Below are 20,854 nucleotides of genomic sequence, written 5' to 3' on the forward strand. Positions count from 1 at the left end.
AGAAGCATCCAGTGCTGTCTGGATGCTGAGCTCTTGCTGTTCAGCTAGCAGTCCTAACTGCTCGGCTGCCTGAACGCTAACCAGGGTTAAACCAGTAAAGCTGGTAACGGCAAATGCCATCAGCAATGCTAAACCTGTGTGCTACGCAGATGCTTTCTGCTGCTGTTGCCATTTGGAGGCTGCCCAGCCCTAGCCATGCTTTAGCCAGCTCACTGACTGCATGATGAAGCCTTCTAATCCTGTTATTTTAGACATCAAGTTTGTATTTTTAGGTTACAGCTGTTAATAGTGGGAGTGAGGGGTACAGAGAAATGCAACGTAGGTTCTCTTGACCACAGTCCATAGGTCTAGGCCTGAGAGCAGTGAACTTCTGTAAACTTGAAAGCTCTTCTTTCTTGTGCAGAGCTGAAAATGAACCCATGCTGCTGTGGTCTCCCCTGCTTTGAGCTACCCCCCTAGCTGTGCTTCAGCCTCCTGCCCACTCCGCTTGCTTCACGTATATCACCTTAGCACTGTCCCATGGGAACTGCTCTCTGCTTAGGAGCAGTATCCTGAGCAACGCTGGAGGCCCTGGGGGAGCAGCTGAGTACTGTCCTCTGCCAGAAGAGGACAAGGGAGTTTTGTGGAGCTACTTGCTTTGATGTAGAGAAAGCCCAAACAAAGAGGGAGGAGGTAGGTTGGCTTTTTCTCAAGGAGTTCAGTCTAAACTATGTGCAGGAAACAAGAAACTCCCTTCAGGTTCAGCCAATTGTCTTTCCCTGGACAACAACACTACAACAAATGCAGCTGGTGAGATAAAACTGTTTTACCCACAGCTCAAAGAAAAGCTGCAGGGAGTTTCTGCCAAGAAAGCTTCTGTATTGTTCCAACAACTGAATGGAAAGATTTGTGTGGATGCTTTTAACAATAGCTCAACTATTTTAAATAGGAAGAAATTATCAGACAGTCAAGATGTCACTGCATCAAATTTAAAAATTAAATAATTTTTTAATACGAAACTTATTACTTGGACAAAAATAACTTCCAATAACTAGCAGCATCACACAGGCACGTCTTGAGGTCTGGGCAAGAATGCAGTTTCAAATTCAGGAACAGTCTAAAATGAAGGCATTTCCCAAGCACTGCAGCCGAGCTTTCCTTTCAGGGCAAGCTCCAGCTCCATCTTCTCTGCACCAGGTTCCATCACAGACAAGGTAAGTGACAAAAAAGAAAGGGGAATGTTGCTGTGGTAACTTCTACTTAGAAGGGCAACTTAAAATTCCACACTGTGGAAAACCAGGGAGATAGAAGAGTAGAGCAACCCTAGGGTCTGTCCCAGTGGCTATGATCCAGCTCTTCCTCGTGCAGAAATACTGCATACAACTGCTACCACAGCAGGAGCTGCAGGTGGACTAAATCCACTGCTGTTTTCACTGCAGATCCAGTTTCCAACTACTTCCTTGAAATGTTTAGAGTATTTTGATTAGCTCAGCAGAAGAGCAGTTGTAAAGCAAAGGCTGACACCAGCAGTGGAGCCAGTTTTCAAAGCTCTTTGAACCCTTGCTGCCCATGCTCATAATGCATGAATGAGGAAGGTACCCCTTAGTAGGAGCAGCCAGCCCTTCCCCAAAGCACCCACACAGACTTGTTTCTGTGCTCCTGTGTACTCCTTTCAGCAGTAGCTGCTTCTAAAGCAGCTCACAGTCTGGACCTTTCAGAATCTCAAAAGATGTCCATCCAGGCTCAGTGATCTAGAGGACAAGTTTTTTTAGTGTGGCCAGGCTGGTGGCAAATACTACAGGTCCGTGGTTTCTTGGCTGTTGCTCCTTGGGAGAGATTGCTTGGTCTCTTAGCTTTACTTCCCAACTCCCTTGAGTATCCACTGCTCCCAAAGTGGTTAAAAGAGGAATCTCCAGAAGCTCCTAGAAAGAAATAACTTGGATTTAAGTGCCTTTGAAAATACACAAAGGTGAAGACAGATGATGGGTTCAAAATGGCAGAAGATCAAGGACTTTGCTATTGCAGCCAATCAAGTTATTTCTGAAACTAAACTTGCTTTGTTTGAATATTTAAATGTTATCCATCTCTCTTGCAGCATTAGATAAATGTGTGAACAGAACAGGGAAAACTGATCTTTCTGGCTGTATGCTCCAGGCTACAGCCAAAGCAGAAGCAACAAAACATGCCAGAGAACTTGTTCTTAAAGTAGGTCTGAAAATTTGGTTCTGCCCCTTTAAGGCCAAATGTTTACGAAGGAAGTTGGTGCTAAAGAGCTCTCTCAGATTACACCTTTGCCTCTCTATTTTGCTTACTGTCCTTTTTTTTTCTCAGTGCTCTTTCTTTTGCATCCTTTTTACATTGTTTTTTTGTTTTGTTTTCTTTTATAATGGGTGTTTGCTTTCAGCACCTTTTCACTGCAGCCACACTCAGCTTCTCAGCTGTGATCAAAGCTTCAGCAAGGCCTGGCCCTTCACTGACTTTCTAAACTAGGATGGAGGGAGCACCACAGCTTCCTTGGTCTGCCAGAATGGGGCTTAAGATCTCCAAAGGGGTGTTGCTGCTTCAACTCTGTTTAAATCAGTAACAGACCTCTCAAAATGGAACACTAGAATTTGGGAGCACGAATTCTGTCTCAAACAGGCTGTTGGAAGGCATGCTGGGTTTTGTTCAGCAACTCATGGATGCACAGATGCACAAGTTTACTGCATCTAGAAGCAAAGCATTCTGTTACTGCTTAGAACACAGTGGATGTATTAGGACAACACATCCTGCTAGCACTGTGAGAAAGGTAAGCCATATTCAGTTGTTGCAAGAAATATTTCAAATACTATAATGCTTCTGATGCTTTCTGAAGACAAACCTGGAGTCTGTCAAATGTAAGAGTAGTACTGTGACAGCATTATGTGTATATGAGGAGTGTCTATTTAGTTTAGTTTGAAGAACAGCCTCCAACCCTCGAATTTTACCCCAAGCCCAGCCTTACCTGGAGCCACGTTTTCATCAGCCCACTGGAAGAAGCCGCACTGCTGCTCTCTGGGTTTTGAGCACGTGTGGAACTGCCGCCCTTTGTTAGGGCCATCTTTTTGGACCGTGCGTGTGACAGCTGGCTGGTCACACCTGCAGACTGTGCTGCCTCCTGAACTGGAGTTGTTGCTGCTTCCAAAGTGTTCTGGGCCTCTCTTTCCTCCTGGTCTCTGAGAATTTGCAAGGCCCCTTGCCCCAAAGGCCTGGGGTGGTGCAGAGTCCCGCGGGGCTGCATTGCTTCTGTCCTCTGACTGTTGATCAGACCAGAGGAAAAAGTTGCAGGTATTGGCACTGCATTTGTAAAACTGTCTGCCTTGATTGGGCCCTTCTTTGCGCACAGTTAACAGCGTGGCTTCGTTCCCACAGTTGCACACCACTGCGTTATTCCCATCATCTGGAGCAGCTGAAGGAGCAGGCCTGGGAGCTCCTGTTGAGCTCAAGTAAAGCAGATGTCCTGTTGCCATGTTTGTGGTACCTCCTACATGCCTGTTTTCACTGTTTGCTCTGTTAAAGGAGTTGTTCACCTGCAACTGGTTGGCCTGCTGGCTGGCTGACTGTCCAGATTGGGATGATCTGTTTGAGTACCTCAGGTCCAAGAGCTCTTTCAGCATCTGATCGCATCCTCCAATGCAGCCAACAAACTCCAGGGGCATCGTGGGTGGAACACTGCCTCTCTTAAATTTAAACTTCAGTCTAAAAAGAAAGGAAGAATATAAATCTGCCAGTTCTGCTGTACTTACTGTTAACTTTACTTCCCTCCACTTTCTTTCCATCCCCAAGCCATGAGAATGCTGCTCCAGCTTTTCAAGATTGGAACAGAAAACTGTTGCCCAACCTAGTCTGGAAGTCACTGGCCCCGATGGCTAACAATATAATGTCTGAGAGGTTGCACTTCCCTAAGGGATGACTGGTAAGACCCACCTGTGAACTGGATGTGGTTTACACACAGCACAGATGCTCTCGTCCTTGGCCACATCCAGCACAAAATCAGGAAACCAGACCGCAGTTTTACAAGCTGGATATCCCATGCAGCTGAGATAGAACCTGCCGTGGGCACCAAATGAGGAAGAGACAAAATCAAGACGGTCAGTGACTGTTCTCTTCTCTTCTCAGCTGTCAGAAGTTACCAAAGCAAAGCTTTTTTTTTAAGAGTACTTGAAAAAGAGGTTCAGAGTCCACAAAGTTTAACAGCTGGTGCAGTTTGTTAGCTGCAGCCTGGGTTTTCATGCAGTGCTGCAGAGAACAAGTAAATGAACAACACTTAGCAAGGTACAGAAAGTTATGTTTTAAGACAAGGAAGATCACCAACCCGCCATTCTTCTTGGTCTTCAGGACCATGTCATTGTTGCACTGGGGACACTTCCGAATGGAAACTGGCATTGCTGGGTAGACTTCCTCTTGCTCTGCAATTTCTGTGCCTTCTCCAAAATACTGAGCCAGGGCCTGGTCCAGCCTATAGAGAAAAAAGTAGAGCATGCAGTGTGTCTCCTCTGCAAAAAGCAATCGAGCAGTGAATTGATGCCTGCTGCCCTCTGGCACAGCTCCTCTAAGCTTCTCCATAGATATGTTAATTTAGCACTGCCTCTGGAACAGGCTAGACGTGGGTGCAACGTGGATATGGCCAGAGCATTTGCTCATGTCTTTCAGATATCTCTGAATTGAATTCAAAGAGTGTAAACCACAGTTTGCAGTAAATTGGCACCAGCCCGTGATGGCATGCCAGCTTCAAGTCAACTCTTCCTATGTGAATGCTTGCACATACTGAGCAGAGCCCCAAGAAGGAAATGCAACAGGATCCTACCTCAGGCCAGAATGGCCAAGCAAGCAGAAGAGGGCAAAGACAAACGACTCACTTGTTGGCTCTGGCCACAGCCTCAATGAAGACTTGTTTATACTTTTGGACTTGCTGTTGCAACACTATAGATTTGTCTTTCTTTCCCTCACAGATCAGCTTCAGATCAGCCTCCAGCTCCGCTCGAAGGTCAGGCTTGGACATCTCATAGCCCATGGAATCATAGCCTGGAGGAGCATACCACGTGGTAAGTGAAAGGAACAAGCAAGTAAGGAACAAGCAAGTAAGGAACCTGCCCTCTCTCTAACAAGCACTGCCCTTACCTTCAACCAGCCCCATGCCCAGGTGGCCTGGGAGGAATCTCTGATCTGCTGTAAGCCCCACATACATCCGTGTCTTAATTGTCTCAATGTGCTCAGCGTGCGTGGCATCAGTCCCTGCAAGCAGACAGGTTGTGAGTCAAATTAGGTGCCAAGAAGAGATTTCCCTTGTGCCCACTGCAGTGTAAGATGCTAAAGGGACAAGGAGACAGAACTTATTGCCAGGAATAATGCTGACATTACATCCCATTGGTGCTGAGGCTGAGAAAGTGCATGTAGACCCTACATGGACCCTAAACTTCACATCCCCTTGGGTACTGGAGAGACACTACAGTCTTGTTGGTTTCTCTGGATGCTGCCCATAGGTTTTTACTATCTTTCTGTTCTGCATATTTAAGTAACTTCTTATCTGAAGTGATGTTTAGAGAATCCCCTACTCTGAGGGCTGGAAAGAACTAGTATTAGGGAAGTAGAGGAGATGCTCATGAAGAAAGTTCTCTCAAGACTGAAAGGCCACACTGCCAATACTGACCAATGCCATGTTTCTCCATGAGTGCAATGAGATCCGCTTCTGTGAGGAGCAATGGAGGGCTGGTTTCCCCATCCACCATCTCCACTGTAGTGGGCTGAAAGCGAGACCCTTTCTGATACAGTGGGATAACCTGAAGGGAAGGAGAATCTCTTTGAAACTGCCTTCTGGACCATCCACTGAAGACAAATGTCATACTAACAGCAAATTGGTGCAGTAATATAGCAGCACTCTGTTCTGAAGGAGATCCAGTCTCGGGATGCTCAGGATTAGCTAATGAAGACCTGCCAGAGACACCACAGAACAGCAATTGCAGCTCCTCTTGGTGAGTATCCCTTCCCATGTGGAAGCAGCCCTGAATGGTCTCTGCTGTGGTGTCAGAAAGGGAAGAATCTATCCAAAGCTGGCATAACAAAGTGGCACACGTCTTCAGCAAAGATAGTTCTAAGTGAAACAGCCAGTGGGCTAAGAATTGTCACAGAACATTCTGTAGATGGATCTGAAAGTGGCAGGGAAGCTTTCCCACTAGTACAACCCATCTACAGTTTTAAACTGAGGTATTTTAGCCTGTCCAATCTATGTCGTTCAAGGATGTTACCTTGTCACTCCACTTCTCATAAGGATAAACTTCCAGATAATTTCGGGCCAGGATCATAAGTCCCTGAGCAATGAATCGCTCGTTAGCAATGTCAATCTCCACAGTTGTTTCTTGTCCCTTGGCATCTTGAGAGCAGCAAGCCAAAAAATGGCGCACAATGAATTCATACAGTCTCTGTTCATTGCCCTGTTATCAAACAAAAAAGAGTTACTCTCTTCTAGCATTAGCAAGATATTAAGAAATATTAGTGAATCTCAGGTGAGGATGCTGTGCTAACAACTATATTCTTAAGATTTCTATCTATTTTATCAAGCAATACTAAACTCACCTGCAGGTTAGCAGTGTATTTTGTGGGATGAATGGGAGGGTGAGCCTGATCTGATTTGGTTCCATTCCGAGGAGTTGGCCCACCCTGATCCAAGATCCTCTGTGCAAATGCTCCCCAGTTGGGGTCCTGTGTTTGATGCTGTACTAAGGCAGAGAGGTTCAGCTCCTTGGGGAAAATGTTGGTCTCTGTTCGGGGATAGCTAATAAACCTTAAGAAAGACAGAAGAGCACTTCAAGAGGTGCTCAAGAAGGATTTCTGTTTTGGCCTAGTGGTCATATATTTTTGAAATAATTAAGTTTACCTAGACAAATCTTGCTTTCTTACCCTTGAGTATAGAGTTTTTCTGCTATTCTCATGGTTTCCTTTGCGTTTATTTTCAGTTTGCGGGAAGCCAACTTCTCAAGTTCCTGTGTTGGGAAGAGCCAGAAAAAAATGCATTTGTGTACTATTCTGAGTAAAATATCTGTTTAAAGCTTCTTTCAGATTAGTCTTTTCAGCATAGTTCAAACATACCACTGTGTCCAGGGGCAGGGGCCTCCATTTGCTCTTTGGCTTGCTTCCAACCTCAACAACAGTGGCAACAGGATCCTAAATGCAGAGTAAGCAAAATGCAAAATCTCCTTGAAGAGTTCACACAGATGGTACTTTAAACATCTTGAACAAGAAGGATGCAGGAAATGTTTGGCCAATGGTAGATCATACATCTATTCACAAGCTTTCCTACCTCCATACACATGTGGTAAAGGACCAGGCACGCTGTGTGATTAAAGAGCCGGTTCCTCTTCCAATTGAAGACCACATTGCCATCTTCATGATCATGTGTCACTGTGTTGAAAACCAGATTAGAGTTATGCAGTAGTAATATAGTTAAAAGCCAGTGGAGGCAATGGGACCACACTACAGGGAAACATTTCCAGTTCTGCTTAATGATAATGGCAAAGGAAATCACTTCTGCAGCACTGTTTGTTAGTTGCCCTGAAGTTTTTCCTCTCCAAATACATGAAACCCTTTAAAATGGATTACTGCATTTGTTTTCCTCCAGCATACCTTTGATTTTATAGAAGGCTTCAGGGACAAAGGCCTGGATGGCTTTAAAGCGCTCAACTACGAACCCCAGAGTTGGGAACTGGCAACTGCCATAGCTGATCAGCTGATCTGCTAAAATATCAGGGAAGATCTTCTGGAGCCTCAGGGTCTGGAATCTGGTGAAAGCAGCACCTGAGATAACAAAACGGATGCTAGAATTGAATACTTCAGCAATGAAAGATAATCACAGCATTGCAGACGGCTTTTTTTATACCCTATTAATTTTACTCTTAATATTAAAATTCACAGAAGCCTTTCAGAGCTATTAACCTACAGTTTGTTTCAAAGAACGTGTTGTTTACAGTGAAACAGGAAATGTGCTTTAGTTGATTCTGATCTCAAAATCAGATTTAGAACACTACAGAGAGCATTGTCTTGTGTTGGAGATATGGTACCAGATGATTTTTGAACAGCTCTTGATGAGTTTTAGCAGTGTGAATTTGGCTGAGAAATGAGGAAGTCTGATAGCTAGCTATCTAGTTTTTAGCACAATCTAAGAGTTCAAGTATTTATAAAAAATAAGCTATATGTTGATGACAGAATGTAAGCTGTCTGTCCCCTGCCTGCTTACTACACTCTTGTTCACTTGTTTTCAAGAGTATATGCAGCAGCTCAGGCCTAGCAGCCAGCTCTCATTTCCAAAGTAGTTTACTTACCTATCCTGAGGTCCAGTTCCTGCCTGACTTCAACAGCATCACTAGTTTTTTGATCTGGTTGGGTGAGATTCTCACAGGCCCTTCTGACAGCATGGAGTGTGATCTCTGAAAAACGTGCTCGGAATACCTGCAGGTTTGGCTTTACTATCAGACACAAAAAAAAAAGAAAATCAAAGTGACTCAAAAGCAATAGAAAGCATGAGCTAATACACTGCTGCTGTCTTTGAAAGTGTATGCTGTCAACCTATTCTATATCTTTCCAATGTATTGGTGTATTTCTGGTGTATCAAAGCCATGTATCTATCATAACTACAGCCAGGAGATTTGACCTGAACACGCTAAGAATGACAGCTGAGTAAGGATGATATCTGTTACTAGATCTGAGCAGTGATACCTGTTAAATCATCATTTTAATGGAAAGCAGATTGATGCAACAGATGCTCTACACACCAGCTTTGCAAACATGAATGATCTCAAACCCGATGTTCTCTCCTTCTCGATCACAGTCGGTCCAGATGACCAGAGCTTGGCATTGCTGGACTTCTCGTTCCAGGGTTCTCTGAGACGAAAAAAAAACCACTGAATGAGACCCACTCAGACTTTTAGTTTTAGAATGATTCACAAACTGAACATGAAATGCAACGTGTATCCATAGAGATGGATTGTTGCAATAACATTTTGCAATGGTAACTCTCAGGAAATTAGGCAGCTTTCAAAAGAAAGGAATCATTTATTTACTCTCTGTTAAAAAGCACTGCTTGGATTGGATTGTACCACAGTCTGCTTTTTGAAAATGTCATTTTTTTGTAAAATTGAGTTGCAATTAGCAGTTCCAGCTTGTTGGAAACAGCATTTCTTCTTTTAACAAAGTAACTGTTCCTCTACTGTTCTGATTTTATACTCGCAGGAGACTTCAACATTACAGAACAACACAGTACTCCTAGAAAATCCAGGAGGAATTTGCCAAGCTCTAGAAACTTTAAAAAGTTAAGGTAAGTTATTAAAGTAATATTTGTGGAATTAAACTCTGAACTCTGTCTTTCAAGAAAACTTTTAAAAACAACATACCTTAATATCCACATAATTCTCAGGACAATATTTCTCGATTTCAGCATCAAAGAGAGCTAGAGGGTTACAGCTATGCCTGGTAAACAGAGGATAAACAGTGTGCATAACAAACAAAAACACCGGCAGACATTAACTGCTGCTGTCCAGTGAGGATATGCTGTTCAGTACTGGAATTAGTAATAATATAACGTGAGCTTTAACTTAAGAATTAGTGTGAAATGCTGAGCTGTGTTTACTCAAAAACAATAGAACCAAAATGAAAACAGAGCAAACAGAAAATCTGGCAGCCCTAAATGAGCAGCTTCTCATGTTTCACACACAATGAACAAAACACCTCGCTTCCCAGGAAAATTCTTTCTTAAACAAAGAACACAAAAACTCCAGGTTTCAAATCAATTTGTTTCCTTGGATTGGCCTTCCTGCATTTTAATCAGTATTGAAACTTGCTGGGATTTCTTGTTTGTTTTTAACGCTATGAAAACAGTAATCTGAGATAATATTTTCACTATCCTGTAAATAATTTGCTACTTATCATGCTGCTTGGTGTGGCTGCTTGAAACCTGCTGTGCCACTGCCCCTCCCTGTGGATGTCTGCTACTGGAGCTGACATGCTGGCTCTCCTAGATGATAAGGTATGGCCCAGGGGCACCACCACATATACTCCAGGGAAATGTTCCCTCCAATAGTGTGGCGCATATGACTATGGCAGCTTAGGATCAGAAGCAGAAGACAAGCTTCAGACTTGTGAGGATGCAGTAAGTACACACCATTTGCGAAATGGCAGCTTGAAATCATGAGCCAGCAAGTGTCCTGACACGGATGTCATCACCATAGTAACGTTCTGCAAAAGATAGGGAAAGGTAATTAGTGCTCATCTTTTGCTATAGGCTACCCAGAGCCCCAGAATCCTGACACAGTTCTCAACTGACACAAGCGATGATACCTCCCTCCTGCTCATTTTAACACTCCTTTCCCTATAAGCAACTAAACCTACATCTGTATCCTGATTTTTTGTAAGAAGCTTCCAATTCTAAGAAACAAAGTTTTTGACAAGTGGGAACACAGAAGAACAAAACTGAAAGAAAAGCTAAGAAGAGAAAATCTGACTCTTCCTTTTCTTTGGACGAAACTGGTTATGCATTTCTTAACTTCAGACAAATTTTGTTTTGCTTTTTAATAACTACCATTTTGCATTTTTCCAATCCAGCAGTGAAATGAAAGAAAATTCTACCTGGCCAAACATCTGGTAGTCATATTCGTAGATCTTGTTGAACTTGGAAAACCCTTCTCTCTAGAAGGAAAAAGAAAGCTGCTAAGTTTCTGGCTCTTACCAGAAGTCAAACACATTCCATCTCACTTTATACAGACTGTTATGGCAGGGCACAGAAATACAGGGCAAGTGAAAATTGGTGACTACTTAAAACAGAAAGACAAAGGAGGGTGAACAGAAATTACTTGTTCCATTTTTCAGAAACAACGAGACGGTGCTTTCCAATGTAATAGTATTTTAAAAAAGCCTGAAGGGGATGCTGGGACCATCACCCTATGCATGGTGATGACAGACAGATTTGTTTATCAGGGTTAGCCAGTGATAAACAGCTGATAAACAGCTGTCCTGCTCCAAACAACAATCAGTGCACCAGTTCTGGGTCCCTCCCACCTGAGATTTATGGAACATGGGACATTTGCATCATTTCCTACAGAAGTGTGACAACATCTTACTTGATTGAGAGAGCTCTTGGTAATACTGTGCATTCACATGTAATTCTGGTGTAGAAGCATTGTCTAGTTCCTTAGCTTGGAAATACCAAGTAATTTATTCAAAAGGTGAAAGGTCACAAAGCAAAGCAACAGCAGAGATCTTTGAACTCTCCTTCAAACCGCAGACCATCTTTGCTTTATTATGTGAACTTCAGTACACCCTTGATACTTGCTGACACTGCAGAAGCAGTGTTTTTTGACTGGGAAACGCATGCCGACAGATGGTTTCAGTTCCTAAAGGCTTTTACATGTACTGCAAAGCTAGGAACAACAAAGGGAACCCCCACTGCTGGGCTCAGTGCTTGGTGAAGGAAGTTTGGGGAGAGCGCACAGCTGGGGAACAGAATCCCAGCAGGACTTGAGGCAAAAAGAAAATGGGTCCAGGACTCCCAGCTATATCTGGGCAAGCGGTGTTTGACCATTTCACATATGAAAGCTGTTCTTGTATACCCTCATGTGGTCAGAAAGAGCCAGAGGCTGTGTATCAAGCTCTGCACAAGGCACACAGCAGACCAGAACTGAACTGCATAGGCTCTGGTGAACTGACCACCTTCAGCCAGCTAAGGTAGATCTGCAGGCACGAGAGGAAGTGAGAAGTAGTGCATTCCTACCCGCCGCATTCTGCTGTTGGAGAGCAGATCTGCAATTCCTCGGGCAGCATCATTCTTCTCAGCTACACACAGGACCTTCCGGATCCTCTGCAGTGCTGAACCTTCCGCAGCCCGTGAGAAGCTGCGCCAAGGCTGAGGCAGCATCCTGACCCCACAGCTAGCAAGAAGCCTGGCTTGAAAGTTCATCACAGGTAACTGTGACAGCTCCCACGGCACCAAGGCATAGTGCTGTTTCCTCCCTCCTGGGCTGGTCCCTGTTCGGGAGACAGCCTGCTTTAGGACCACGAACGATGCCTGAAAGCCACAGAATCTAAAAAGCCACAGAATGGTTGTGTTGGAAGAGACTTTAGAGATTGTCCAGTTCCAACCACGGACTGGGTGTTCCCCCCAGCTCAGGCTGCCCAGGGCCCACCCATGGCCTCGGCACCTCCAGGGACGGGGAACCCACCGCCCTCTGAGTGAAGCCCTCTCTTAGTTTAAAGCCCTTTCCTTTTGCCCTAACTCCACACTCTCTGACAAAGAGTTCCCCGCAGCCTTCTCTTCCCCAGGCTCAACACCCGCAGCTTTCAGCCCGTCCCCACCCTCCAGACCCTCTCCTTCAGACCCACCCCCACTGAGGGCTGTGGGCCCAGAGCTGAGCGCAGCGCTCCAGATACATTCTCCCCTCCCCACCTCACGCTCCCTGCATCCTCCTAGGCAATTTTTAACCCGCACACAGACGACGGCCCAGCGCATCCCGCCAGCCCACCCCAGCGCGGTTCGACCTCCTCAGAGCAGCGCGGCGCGGGGCGATCCGCCCTCCGGCGCCGCGATTCCCTCAGACGCCGCCACCGCCGCTCCCGCGCTATTTCTGTCGCAAAAAGCGGCGCGCTTTCCCTCCCTGCTACGACCTGCCGTAAAGTGCGGCAGCGCGAAGAACTACAGCTCCCATGGTGTCCCGCGGCGCCCCCAGAGCGCTGCCGTTCCCGCGTCAGTGCGTTCTCTGGTTTTCTCTCTCTTCCAGGCCCTGGACGGCTTGAAGCAAAGCGCATTTGCGATTAAATCTGTCTGAGAACCACGACGGCGCCCGAACGGCGGGAGCGAGGCAAGGCTGTGGAGGCGGCGGCTCCGCTTCCGGGCGGCGGGGTGAGAGGTCGCAGCGTCATGTGAGCCCAAGATGGCGGCGGTGCCGCGGCGCCCGTGAGGGGAGCGGGGCCGGGGCTGCCCGGCCGTGACGGTGGTCGGGGGGGGCCGGGGCGGCCTCGGCGCTCCATGTCGGGGCCCCCCCTGCGGGAATAATGATCAGCGCCCCCGACGTGGTGGCCTTCACCCGGGAGGAGGAGCTGGGGGACGAGCTGTACCGGGAGCCGCCGCTGCCCGAGGAGTACTCCGTGCCGCTCTTCCCCTTCGCCGGCCACGGCGCCAACCCCTGGGCCAAGGTCGCCAGCTCCAAGTTCAGCCGGGACTTCATCCTCATCTCCGAGTTCTCGGAGCAGGTGGGGCCGCAGCCCCTGCTGACCATCCCCGATGACGCCAAGGTGCCGGGCAGTTTCGATCTCAATTATTTCTCCCTTCGAATCATGTCGGTGGATTACCAGGCTTCTTTCGTGGGACACCCTCCGGGCTGTGCCTACCCCAAGCTGAACTTCGTGGAGGACTCCAAAGTGGTGCTGGGGGACTCCAAGGAAGGGGCCTTTGCCTATGTGCACCACCTGACGCTGTATGACCTGGAAGCCAGGGGCTTCGTGAGGCCCTTCTGCATGGCCTACATTTCTGCTGACGAGCACAAAATCATGCAGCAGTTTCAGGAACTGTCTGCTGAATTCTCCAAAGCCTCTGAATGCTTGAAGACGGGGAACAGGAAGGCGTTTGCTAGTGAGCTTGAGAAGAAGCTGAAAGATCTCGACTATACCAGGACTGTGCTGCACAACGAAACTGAGATACAGAAGAAAGCCAATGACAAGGGGTATTACACGACCCAAGCCATCGAAAAGGCCAACGAGTTGGCCAGCGTGGAAAAGTCTATTATTGAACATCAAGATCTGCTAAAGCAGATTAGATCATACCCCTATAGGAAGCTGAAGGAGTCTGATTTCCACCCCTATGAGCCTGAATGTGCACTGGATCAGTCTGGCGCAGGCAGTGCGCAGGACCTGGCTGCCTCAGATCCTGCTGAGCCAGGGGAAATGCACCTCTACTCCCGCCTGCCCTCCTACACTCCCAAACTCATCAAAGCAAAGCCTGCCAAATGCTTTGACAAGAAGCTGAAAACGCTGGAGGAACTCTGCGATATTTATTTTTTCACCCAAACCCTAGATCAGTTGCATCACATTGAGAGGACTTTCAGAGGTGATGTGTGCTACCTCCTGACAAACCAGATCAGTAGGGCACTTCTGAAGCAGCAGAATGTAACTAACTTTCTATTTGAAGATGTATCTTTTCTAGATGAAAAAGCACCTGAAAATCAGTACAGAGGCTGCCAGGGACTCAGTCAAGATGCTGCTGACAGAAAGTGTTCAGAAGAGTCCTCCACTCCTAAAGTGGTTATCAGCCTGGGGTCCTACAAGTCTAGTGTGGAGTGCGTCCCAATCAAGATGGAGCAGGACATGGACGACCCTCAAGAACCTGCAATGACAGAATCCATAACTTTTGAACACCAGGAGAACCTGGACTATCTCGATGCAGATCTTAAAGGCAGTATCAGTAGCGGTGAGAGCATTGAGGTTCTTGGAACGGAGAAATCTGCGTCTGGGCTGATGAAATCGGAGAGCCAGGCCAGCTTGCCCATCAGCCCGAGCCCCCAGGTGGGCAGGAGCAAGGTGGGCAGCCGGAGGACCGTCAGTGAGGACAGCATTGAAGTCCTCAGTACCTGCCCCTCCGAGTCTCTTATCCCGGAAGATTTCAAAGCGAGCTACCCAAGTGCAATTAATGAGGAACCTTATGTGGATGATGAAGAGGGAGGCCTTCGTTTCAACCCCAGATTAAACCCAAACAATACCGATGAGCAGGAGGATGTGTCAAACCAGGAAAACTTGGCGCAGATTGATTCTGCCTGCTGTATTGGGAAGGAGAGCCCCAGCTTCCTCGAGCCTCTACCTGAACTGGGCCAGAAGCAGTGCGATGAGGATGGTGTGGTCAGGATTCCCCCTCAACCATACCGGCAGGCTGAGCAAGGGCTGCGTGGCAGCTTTGTGGGCTCCCCACCTTGTGACAGTGCTTCAGGGGGGCTCCTTCCCCACGAGCTCGACTCACGCTACCCCACAGCAGGCAGGGAGGTGAGCAGGACCAGCCTGGACGAGTGCTCAGACTCCACGAGCTACATCAGCAGCGCTGCCTCCACCTGCTCTGACCAAACACCGTCTCCTGCTCACCCCGTGTGCCTCGTGAATGAGAGGCACAAAAAGAAGGCTGGGCAGAATGCACTGCGGTTCATCAGGCAGTACCCCTTTGCCCACCCTGCAATATACTCTCTGCTCAGCGGAAGGACCCTGGTAGTGCTGGGGGAAGATGAAGCAATAGTCAAGAAGCTCGTGACCGCACTCTCCATCTTTGTGCCAAACTGTGGTGCTTATGCCAAACCTGTGAAACACTGGGTCACGTCCCCTCTGCATGTGGTGGATTTCCAGAGATGGAAGCTGATCGGGCTCCAGAGGTAAACTGGGGGGCTCTCTTCTTCTTGGTGTTGAGGTATATGATAAAAACTGAGTCTACTAAGTGGGGAATTTCAGAGGGGATTTGATGTGCAGAGGTGTTCTCTTTATGTAATCACCTACACAGCTGCCACATATTTCTGCTTCTGCGATGTATCAGTAGGAGGGTAGTGCGTTCGTCTGCTTCTTTACATTCAGCCTCACTTAAGAATTAATCTAAAACATCTGCTGGGCGCTTACTGCTTGGCTCATAATGTTTAGCTAGGAGTATTCCTGGTGTTTTAGGTCGTTAGTCTAGCAAAACAAGAGAACAGACACAAGTCCCAGTGATTTCCTGGCTGGTCTGATAATGAAGCCCTCTTGAAGGCTCCCGTGTGGTTTGCTATCTCTCCTATCACCTCTTTCCAAAATTCTCAACGTTTTTGGCAATTACTGTTTCTGAAGTGAGTGCTCGGCTATGCAGGCACCTCAGTTTGTGTTGACAGGAATGTTCCTGCTGGTGTCGGTGAATGTCCTGTGACACCTGCGTTTCTGGTGAAGGACAGAGATGCAAAGTCAGTGGTTGTGCTGGATCCTCTTGGAAAGGTAAAGGTACAGGTTTATAATGTGCTCTAGTGCAGGAAAAAAACCTCAATGCCTGAAGAGCTCATCAGGCTGCAGAGTTGGAACTGCAGCTCAGGTGCAAAGGGGACCTGTTTAGAGCAAAGGGCATCACTAAGGCAGACATCCCTCCCCCAGCACCCACTCCTAACATGTAGCTTTGTAGTTCCTGTTAGCAAATAGCGATTGCTCAGCTCTTAGGATTTTGTCCTTTTCTTTATTGTTGTTATGAAAAGGATTTTCTGTGCGTTACCAGGATGTGTTCCAGCACTTTGGATGCAGATATAGCAGGTGGGAGGGAATGCCCACTTCTGTCACTGAGGTGGAAAGAATGAATCAGAGTGGTGAGAAGAATACCCATTGCTCAGAACCAAGCTGGAATGGCTTCTGAAGGAGTGTTTCTGAGCATCCTGAAAGCTGAAATGCAGAAATCTGCTTTCCAAGCTGCTGAGTATTGTATCTGTGGTGGTTGTGGATGACTGAATAATCCTGAGCTGTGAGCTCACCCTCATTTTGGTGCTTGTGGGATAGGCTGCCAGGTCTGCCAGCACTCCTTCAAAACTTCTCTGCTGTTGGTGAGATGTTTACAAGCCCTGAATGTTTGCTGACTGATTAATGTTTGTGGCTAGATGCAGTTTGTATGATGAAAAGTCACTTTTGTTTAAAAAAAAAAAAAAAACTGCTTGTAACGTGTGTCAGTCATTCAGACTCTTCTCTGTGGAATGTTAATTAGTTGTTGAGTTTAACATGGATGCTCTCAGCAGACCATTTATATGAGGGCCATAGGAAGGAACTTGGAGGCTAGATTAATTATTTAAGCACAGCTGTAAGGGTGCTGTTCTCACAAAGCCACACTGCCTGGGCACAAGGGCAGCTCTTGCATCAGCAGTTGATGCTTCTGGTTTGGGAGCTGCTTCTCACCAGATCAATTTGAACAGGCAGAACTGCAAAGCAGAAGGTAGGATTTGCGTAGGCTTGTAATTTGCATTTAAATAGCATTAATTTAGGCTTGGTGAATAATTGCACACTGTGAGCGTGCTGCAGATTTGCATCTGGGTGAAGGAGGACTAGGCTCAGCCAGGGAATATTCTGGTCTGAGGACGGTTCCCTTTTTAAAGGAAGGCTTTGTTCCTCTTTGAGCTCCTCGGGGCAGCTCCTTCCCAAAACAACCAGACAGGGGGAAGGTGGAGCTTGTGGCAAGGGGATTTCTGCTCCCTTATTGTCATATCCAGAAGGACGCCAACAGCTGCTGCAAGATCTGCTTCTGTTACCAGAAATGTCGCTTCCCTCCCTCTCTGTCCTCATTTCTGCATCTGTGAGGGGGAGGAAGCTGCCCACAGGGCTGTGTTTGTGAAGCAGCACACGCTCAGCGTAGATCCGTGTATGCGGGGATCCGGAGATCGAGGTTCCCTCAGGGTCTGTCAGACTGGAGAGGCTGTTTGACCATCCTCTTCCATGCCAGCCTTAATTTGCCCTCAGTGTATCAAAAGCCGGTGGGAACCCGGGTGTGATACGGGGCCATGGGCAGTCTGCTTCATAGCTCCCTGGTTTCCTCCAGCTTAACCTCTCTCTTGCTCTTTCAGGACTGCGTCACCAGCTGGAGCGAACGTGCTGCACGCCCTGAGCCGCTACAGCCGCTACGTCAGCATCCTGGATGCAGACAGTAAGACGCTCCGCTGCCCGCTGTACAAAGGCTCCTTGGTGGCCAGGCTGGCAGACCACCGCACACAGATCAAACGGGGCAGCACCTACTACATGCACGTCCAAAGCGTCCTCACCCAGCTGTGTTCAAAAGCCTTCCTCTATACCTTCTGCCACCATTTGCACCTTCCCATCAACGAAAGGGAACCGGAGGAATCCGTTGTGAACCGCAGGATGAACTTTCTGAAGCTTCATCTGGGCCTTGCCAATGAAGATATTAAAATTGTACAGTATTTAGCTGAGCTGCTGAAGCTGCAGTACATTCAGGAACCTGGCCAGGGGGTGAATCCTCTGCTCAGATTTGACTATGTTCCCAGCTTTTTGTACAAAATCTAGCAGCATGTAGGCTGTCTGCCTGCATACTCGGATTCTGATAAAGATCATCCGTGCTTGGCATTGATGCTGTCTGCAGTAGCTGTCATACATCAGGAAGGGGCAAAGAAGCCATTGTATTTGCAAGCATTTCTGCTTCATAGAAATCAATGTCTGAGGGACTGAATTTCAGTGTGGTTCCCTGTTGCTGAGAATGTAGGTGTTCCATCACATGAAACACTGGGCACTCTGTTTTTAAATGTTAGAAGGAACACTATTAACTTTTAAAATATATCATGGTAGCACCCTAGGGAGATTATGGCATGGAGGGAGAGATGAGCAGTGCTTAGTGGTGTGCAGCTCCCAAAACATGCAGGATTCTGCGCTTCTGCCGGAGCCATGAATGTTGTTGCTCCTTTCCATGGAGCCAGGGCAGAGACCAGCAGGGAAATATAAAGGCCACATGAAGTTTTTAATCAGTAGTGTCTCATGTGAGCATGGGATGTAAGCAGTGTACACGTGGAAGCTTGCTGCCAGGATAGCAGTGTGCATTTACCTGTGTGAAGCAGCAGCTGGTGGTGTTCTGTTCCATATTTTCTGAGTTTCTTGGAGTTGCTTGTCCCTGGGCCTGAGGGACGGCAGCGGAGGCACATAGACTTCCCTCCAGATAGCATTTGCCAGTTTCTCAGCTTTGTTAAAACTGGAATGGAGTTGAGCTCCTTAAGTATGCTAGCACCAAGGCTCCGCTGCTGTGACTGTAGAGCACTGTGCCTTGTTAATTTGTCACATCCTGTTTGCTGGGCAAACTCTGAGAAGGGTGGGAGGGAGACCAGGAGTCCTAAAAACTAGTGAAGTCGGGAGCGACCTGCTAAGGAGAGATGGGGTCTGAACTGAATGGGCTTTAAGGTGCTTTTTGTGATGGAGAGACAAACAGTGCAATTCAACTGAAGCTATGCTGTGAGACAGCAAGCCTCTGCAGCAGGCTGCCCAGCCAGTGAGGTACTAGTGCTCAGGAGGGGGCTAGGAGGAATCGAGTGGATTCCATGTTGTATCTGTATAGTTTCTATTTTTGTTGTTTTTGGGGAATTGACTTTTGTGCTTGGTGGCAAAGCCAGGTCAGTGTCACTGCACGCTGCTTCTGGCTGTGCCAATTTACTTTATTTTATTGCCAAGCCTTTGCCATGTCTCGACTACCTCTCACATTGTGCTCTGGGTGGTTCAGGACAGGGCAGAGCTGCAGATCTCTGAGCCCAGACACAAGCACTTTCCTTTCGAAGCTTCCAGGCTGCTGTCAGTGCCAGAAGGGCAGTGCCACCATCACAGCGATGCAGCTGGAGGATTGTTCCCTCTGGTGTGGGAGCTTTGTGCCGGACACAGCGCTTCCCTCTGGAGTCTGGCAGGAGGTGCAACTTGTTGGCTGCAGCCTGCTCTGTCCCATGCTGTGTGGCAGCAGCTGCTCCTGCAGTACTTCTGAGCAAGAGAAAGAAATCTCGCTAGGAAAGGCAGCCTGGTTTTATTTCTTTTTAGCACTTTTCTGATTATGGGAGGAGAACAGCTAAGATTGTACAAGATTAGTTGAAGTTTTGTTTTTTTTTTAATTTTTACTTGCTTGTTTTTTAAAACCTTTGTTTACCATGATCATGTAAGACAGTGCTGGAATGGAATGTGATCCTTCCATGCCTGGGGAGGTTTCTGTGGATGGAGGCTGGGGTTTGTCAGCATGAACCTAAACCCTCTTGAAACATGCTGTGATAACTATGCTGCTCGGAATCCTGTGCCCCAAAGACAGGGAGCCTCCGTGGGGAGGCTGTCATCCAGCCACCAGCATCACCACTCCAGTACCAGCCTCCTGCTGCCCTGCCTGCAGAGGGCCCTTGGAGCAGTTGAGGAGGTATTAACCAACAAGGCAGAGTCTGTTTCAAGTAGCAGCATCACTTGTGGTGGCTTACAGTGAGGCAGCTGGGATGCTTGAGCTCATGACACTCTCCAGAGGGGTTTCAAGGCCAGGGGTTGCTTGTGCTGGTCTCTTTGGCGTGAGTGGGAAAGCAGTATGGCTTCACGTTTGCTGAAGGGAAGCAGTGTGCCTGTGCATGGGGCTGCACACTCTCATAGCATGTTCAAAGACCTTTTCCTTCTCAGATGCTATCTGTGTCCACCTGTTGTCACATGTAACTGGGTCTGCTGGTGAAGGACTTCCATGTCCATAGAAAACGTACTTTCTGGGGTGGCTCGAGGTGTCTCCTTGTTGATCTGTGTGCATCTGGATGACTTTCAGTGAGATTCCCCAGGATGAGGAAGGCACCAGGCAGTCTCAAGCTTCCTGCACCCTTCCTGACTCACAGCTCTGGAAAAGCTTTCGTCACCGCAGCTCATGTTTTGTGCTGGGAAACTACCTGCAGTGTTTGGGTTTGAGGAGGGACAGGAACTCTTTGCCTGCTGACTCACGTGTCTCTTCCTGCAGGCTGACAGCTCAGAGCAGCAGAACAGGTTCGATGATCAGCGCTGGCTGATTTCATAGTCATAGTGGTCTTTATCTGGAATGTTCAGCCACCCTCATAAACTGTCAGATAAGTCACTTCTCCTCTACCAGACCTAAAGTACTGATATTCAAGGCTGTGTTGAGCAATACTTGCACTTCCACCTGTCTGACCTGCGTTATCTCTCCACCACAAAGCACTTCTGAATTTTGGAGGATGCCCTGGGGGCTTTGCTGGGGCTGTCACCTGTGTTATCTGCACCTGGGCCATTGGGAGGGAGCTGTGTGGAAACATGCCTGGGAGCATTTGTCCTATCGACAGCCTTGTGACAGAACAGCCAGATGGCCCCGAGCTCACCTTCCTGCACAGGGCAGTGAGGAGTT

The 20,854-nt window shown here is 47.5% G+C and overlaps 2 protein-coding genes across 4 annotated transcripts; one reads left to right on the forward strand and one right to left on the reverse strand.

Annotated features, from left to right (window-relative positions):
• Nucleotides 1-967: 967 nt before the first annotated feature.
• Nucleotides 968-12,783, reverse strand: TOP3A (DNA topoisomerase III alpha). Of its 3 annotated transcripts, none has more exons than XM_085237305.1 (20): nucleotides 12,643-12,783; nucleotides 11,753-12,006; nucleotides 10,612-10,671; nucleotides 10,148-10,221; nucleotides 9,381-9,456; nucleotides 8,763-8,871; nucleotides 8,313-8,456; nucleotides 7,618-7,788; nucleotides 7,295-7,395; nucleotides 7,084-7,158; nucleotides 6,895-6,977; nucleotides 6,571-6,778; nucleotides 6,243-6,428; nucleotides 5,648-5,777; nucleotides 5,119-5,232; nucleotides 4,857-5,022; nucleotides 4,313-4,456; nucleotides 3,925-4,047; nucleotides 2,963-3,696; nucleotides 968-1,901 (listed from the first exon to the last, which is right to left on the reverse strand). In XM_085237305.1, the coding sequence occupies exons 2-20, from the start codon at nucleotides 11,936-11,938 to the stop codon at nucleotides 1,723-1,725; spliced, it is 3,063 nt and encodes a 1,020-aa protein (XP_085093431.1). In that variant the 5' UTR covers nucleotides 11,939-12,006; nucleotides 12,643-12,783; the 3' UTR covers nucleotides 968-1,722. The 3 variants fall into 3 exon arrangements, with proteins under 3 accessions (XP_085093431.1, XP_010717866.1, XP_010717867.1); XM_010719564.4 differs by lacking the exon at nucleotides 12,643-12,783 and adding an exon at nucleotides 12,517-12,630; XM_010719565.4 differs by lacking the exon at nucleotides 12,643-12,783 and adding an exon at nucleotides 12,501-12,626.
• Nucleotides 12,784-12,863: 80 nt separating this feature from the next.
• On the forward strand, nucleotides 12,864-18,078 carry SMCR8 (SMCR8-C9orf72 complex subunit). Its single transcript, XM_010719823.2, has 2 exons — nucleotides 12,864-15,383; nucleotides 17,565-18,078. Exons 1-2 carry the CDS (start codon nucleotides 13,030-13,032, stop codon nucleotides 18,016-18,018), a joined length of 2,808 nt encoding a protein of 935 aa, XP_010718125.2. The 5' UTR covers nucleotides 12,864-13,029; the 3' UTR covers nucleotides 18,019-18,078.
• The last annotated feature ends 2,776 nt before the right edge of the window (nucleotides 18,079-20,854 follow it).

The sequence above is a fragment of the Meleagris gallopavo genome, chromosome 16 (genome assembly GCF_905368555.1).
Source record: "Meleagris gallopavo chromosome 16, MGAL_WU_HG_1.1, whole genome shotgun sequence".
Lineage (NCBI taxonomy): Eukaryota > Metazoa > Chordata > Aves > Galliformes > Phasianidae > Meleagris > Meleagris gallopavo.

Excerpts from the sequence above, each read along its gene's own strand:
- TOP3A (XM_085237305.1), bottom strand. The coding sequence starts at position 11,938 with ATGAACTTTCAAGCCAGGCTTCTTGCTAGCTGTGGGGTCAGGATGCTG. Across the intron at positions 10,222-10,611 it reads ACTACCAGATGTTTGGCCAG|AACGTTACTATGGTGATGAC; the intron begins GTAGAATTTTCT and ends TATCTTTTGCAG. Across the intron at positions 7,396-7,617 it reads AGCCTTCTATAAAATCAAAG|TGACACATGATCATGAAGAT; the intron begins GTATGCTGGAGG and ends TTTTCAACACAG.
- SMCR8 (XM_010719823.2), top strand. The coding sequence starts at position 13,030 with ATGATCAGCGCCCCCGACGTGGTGGCCTTCACCCGGGAGGAGGAGCTG. Across the intron at positions 15,384-17,564 it reads AAGCTGATCGGGCTCCAGAG|GACTGCGTCACCAGCTGGAG; the intron begins GTAAACTGGGGG and ends TTGCTCTTTCAG.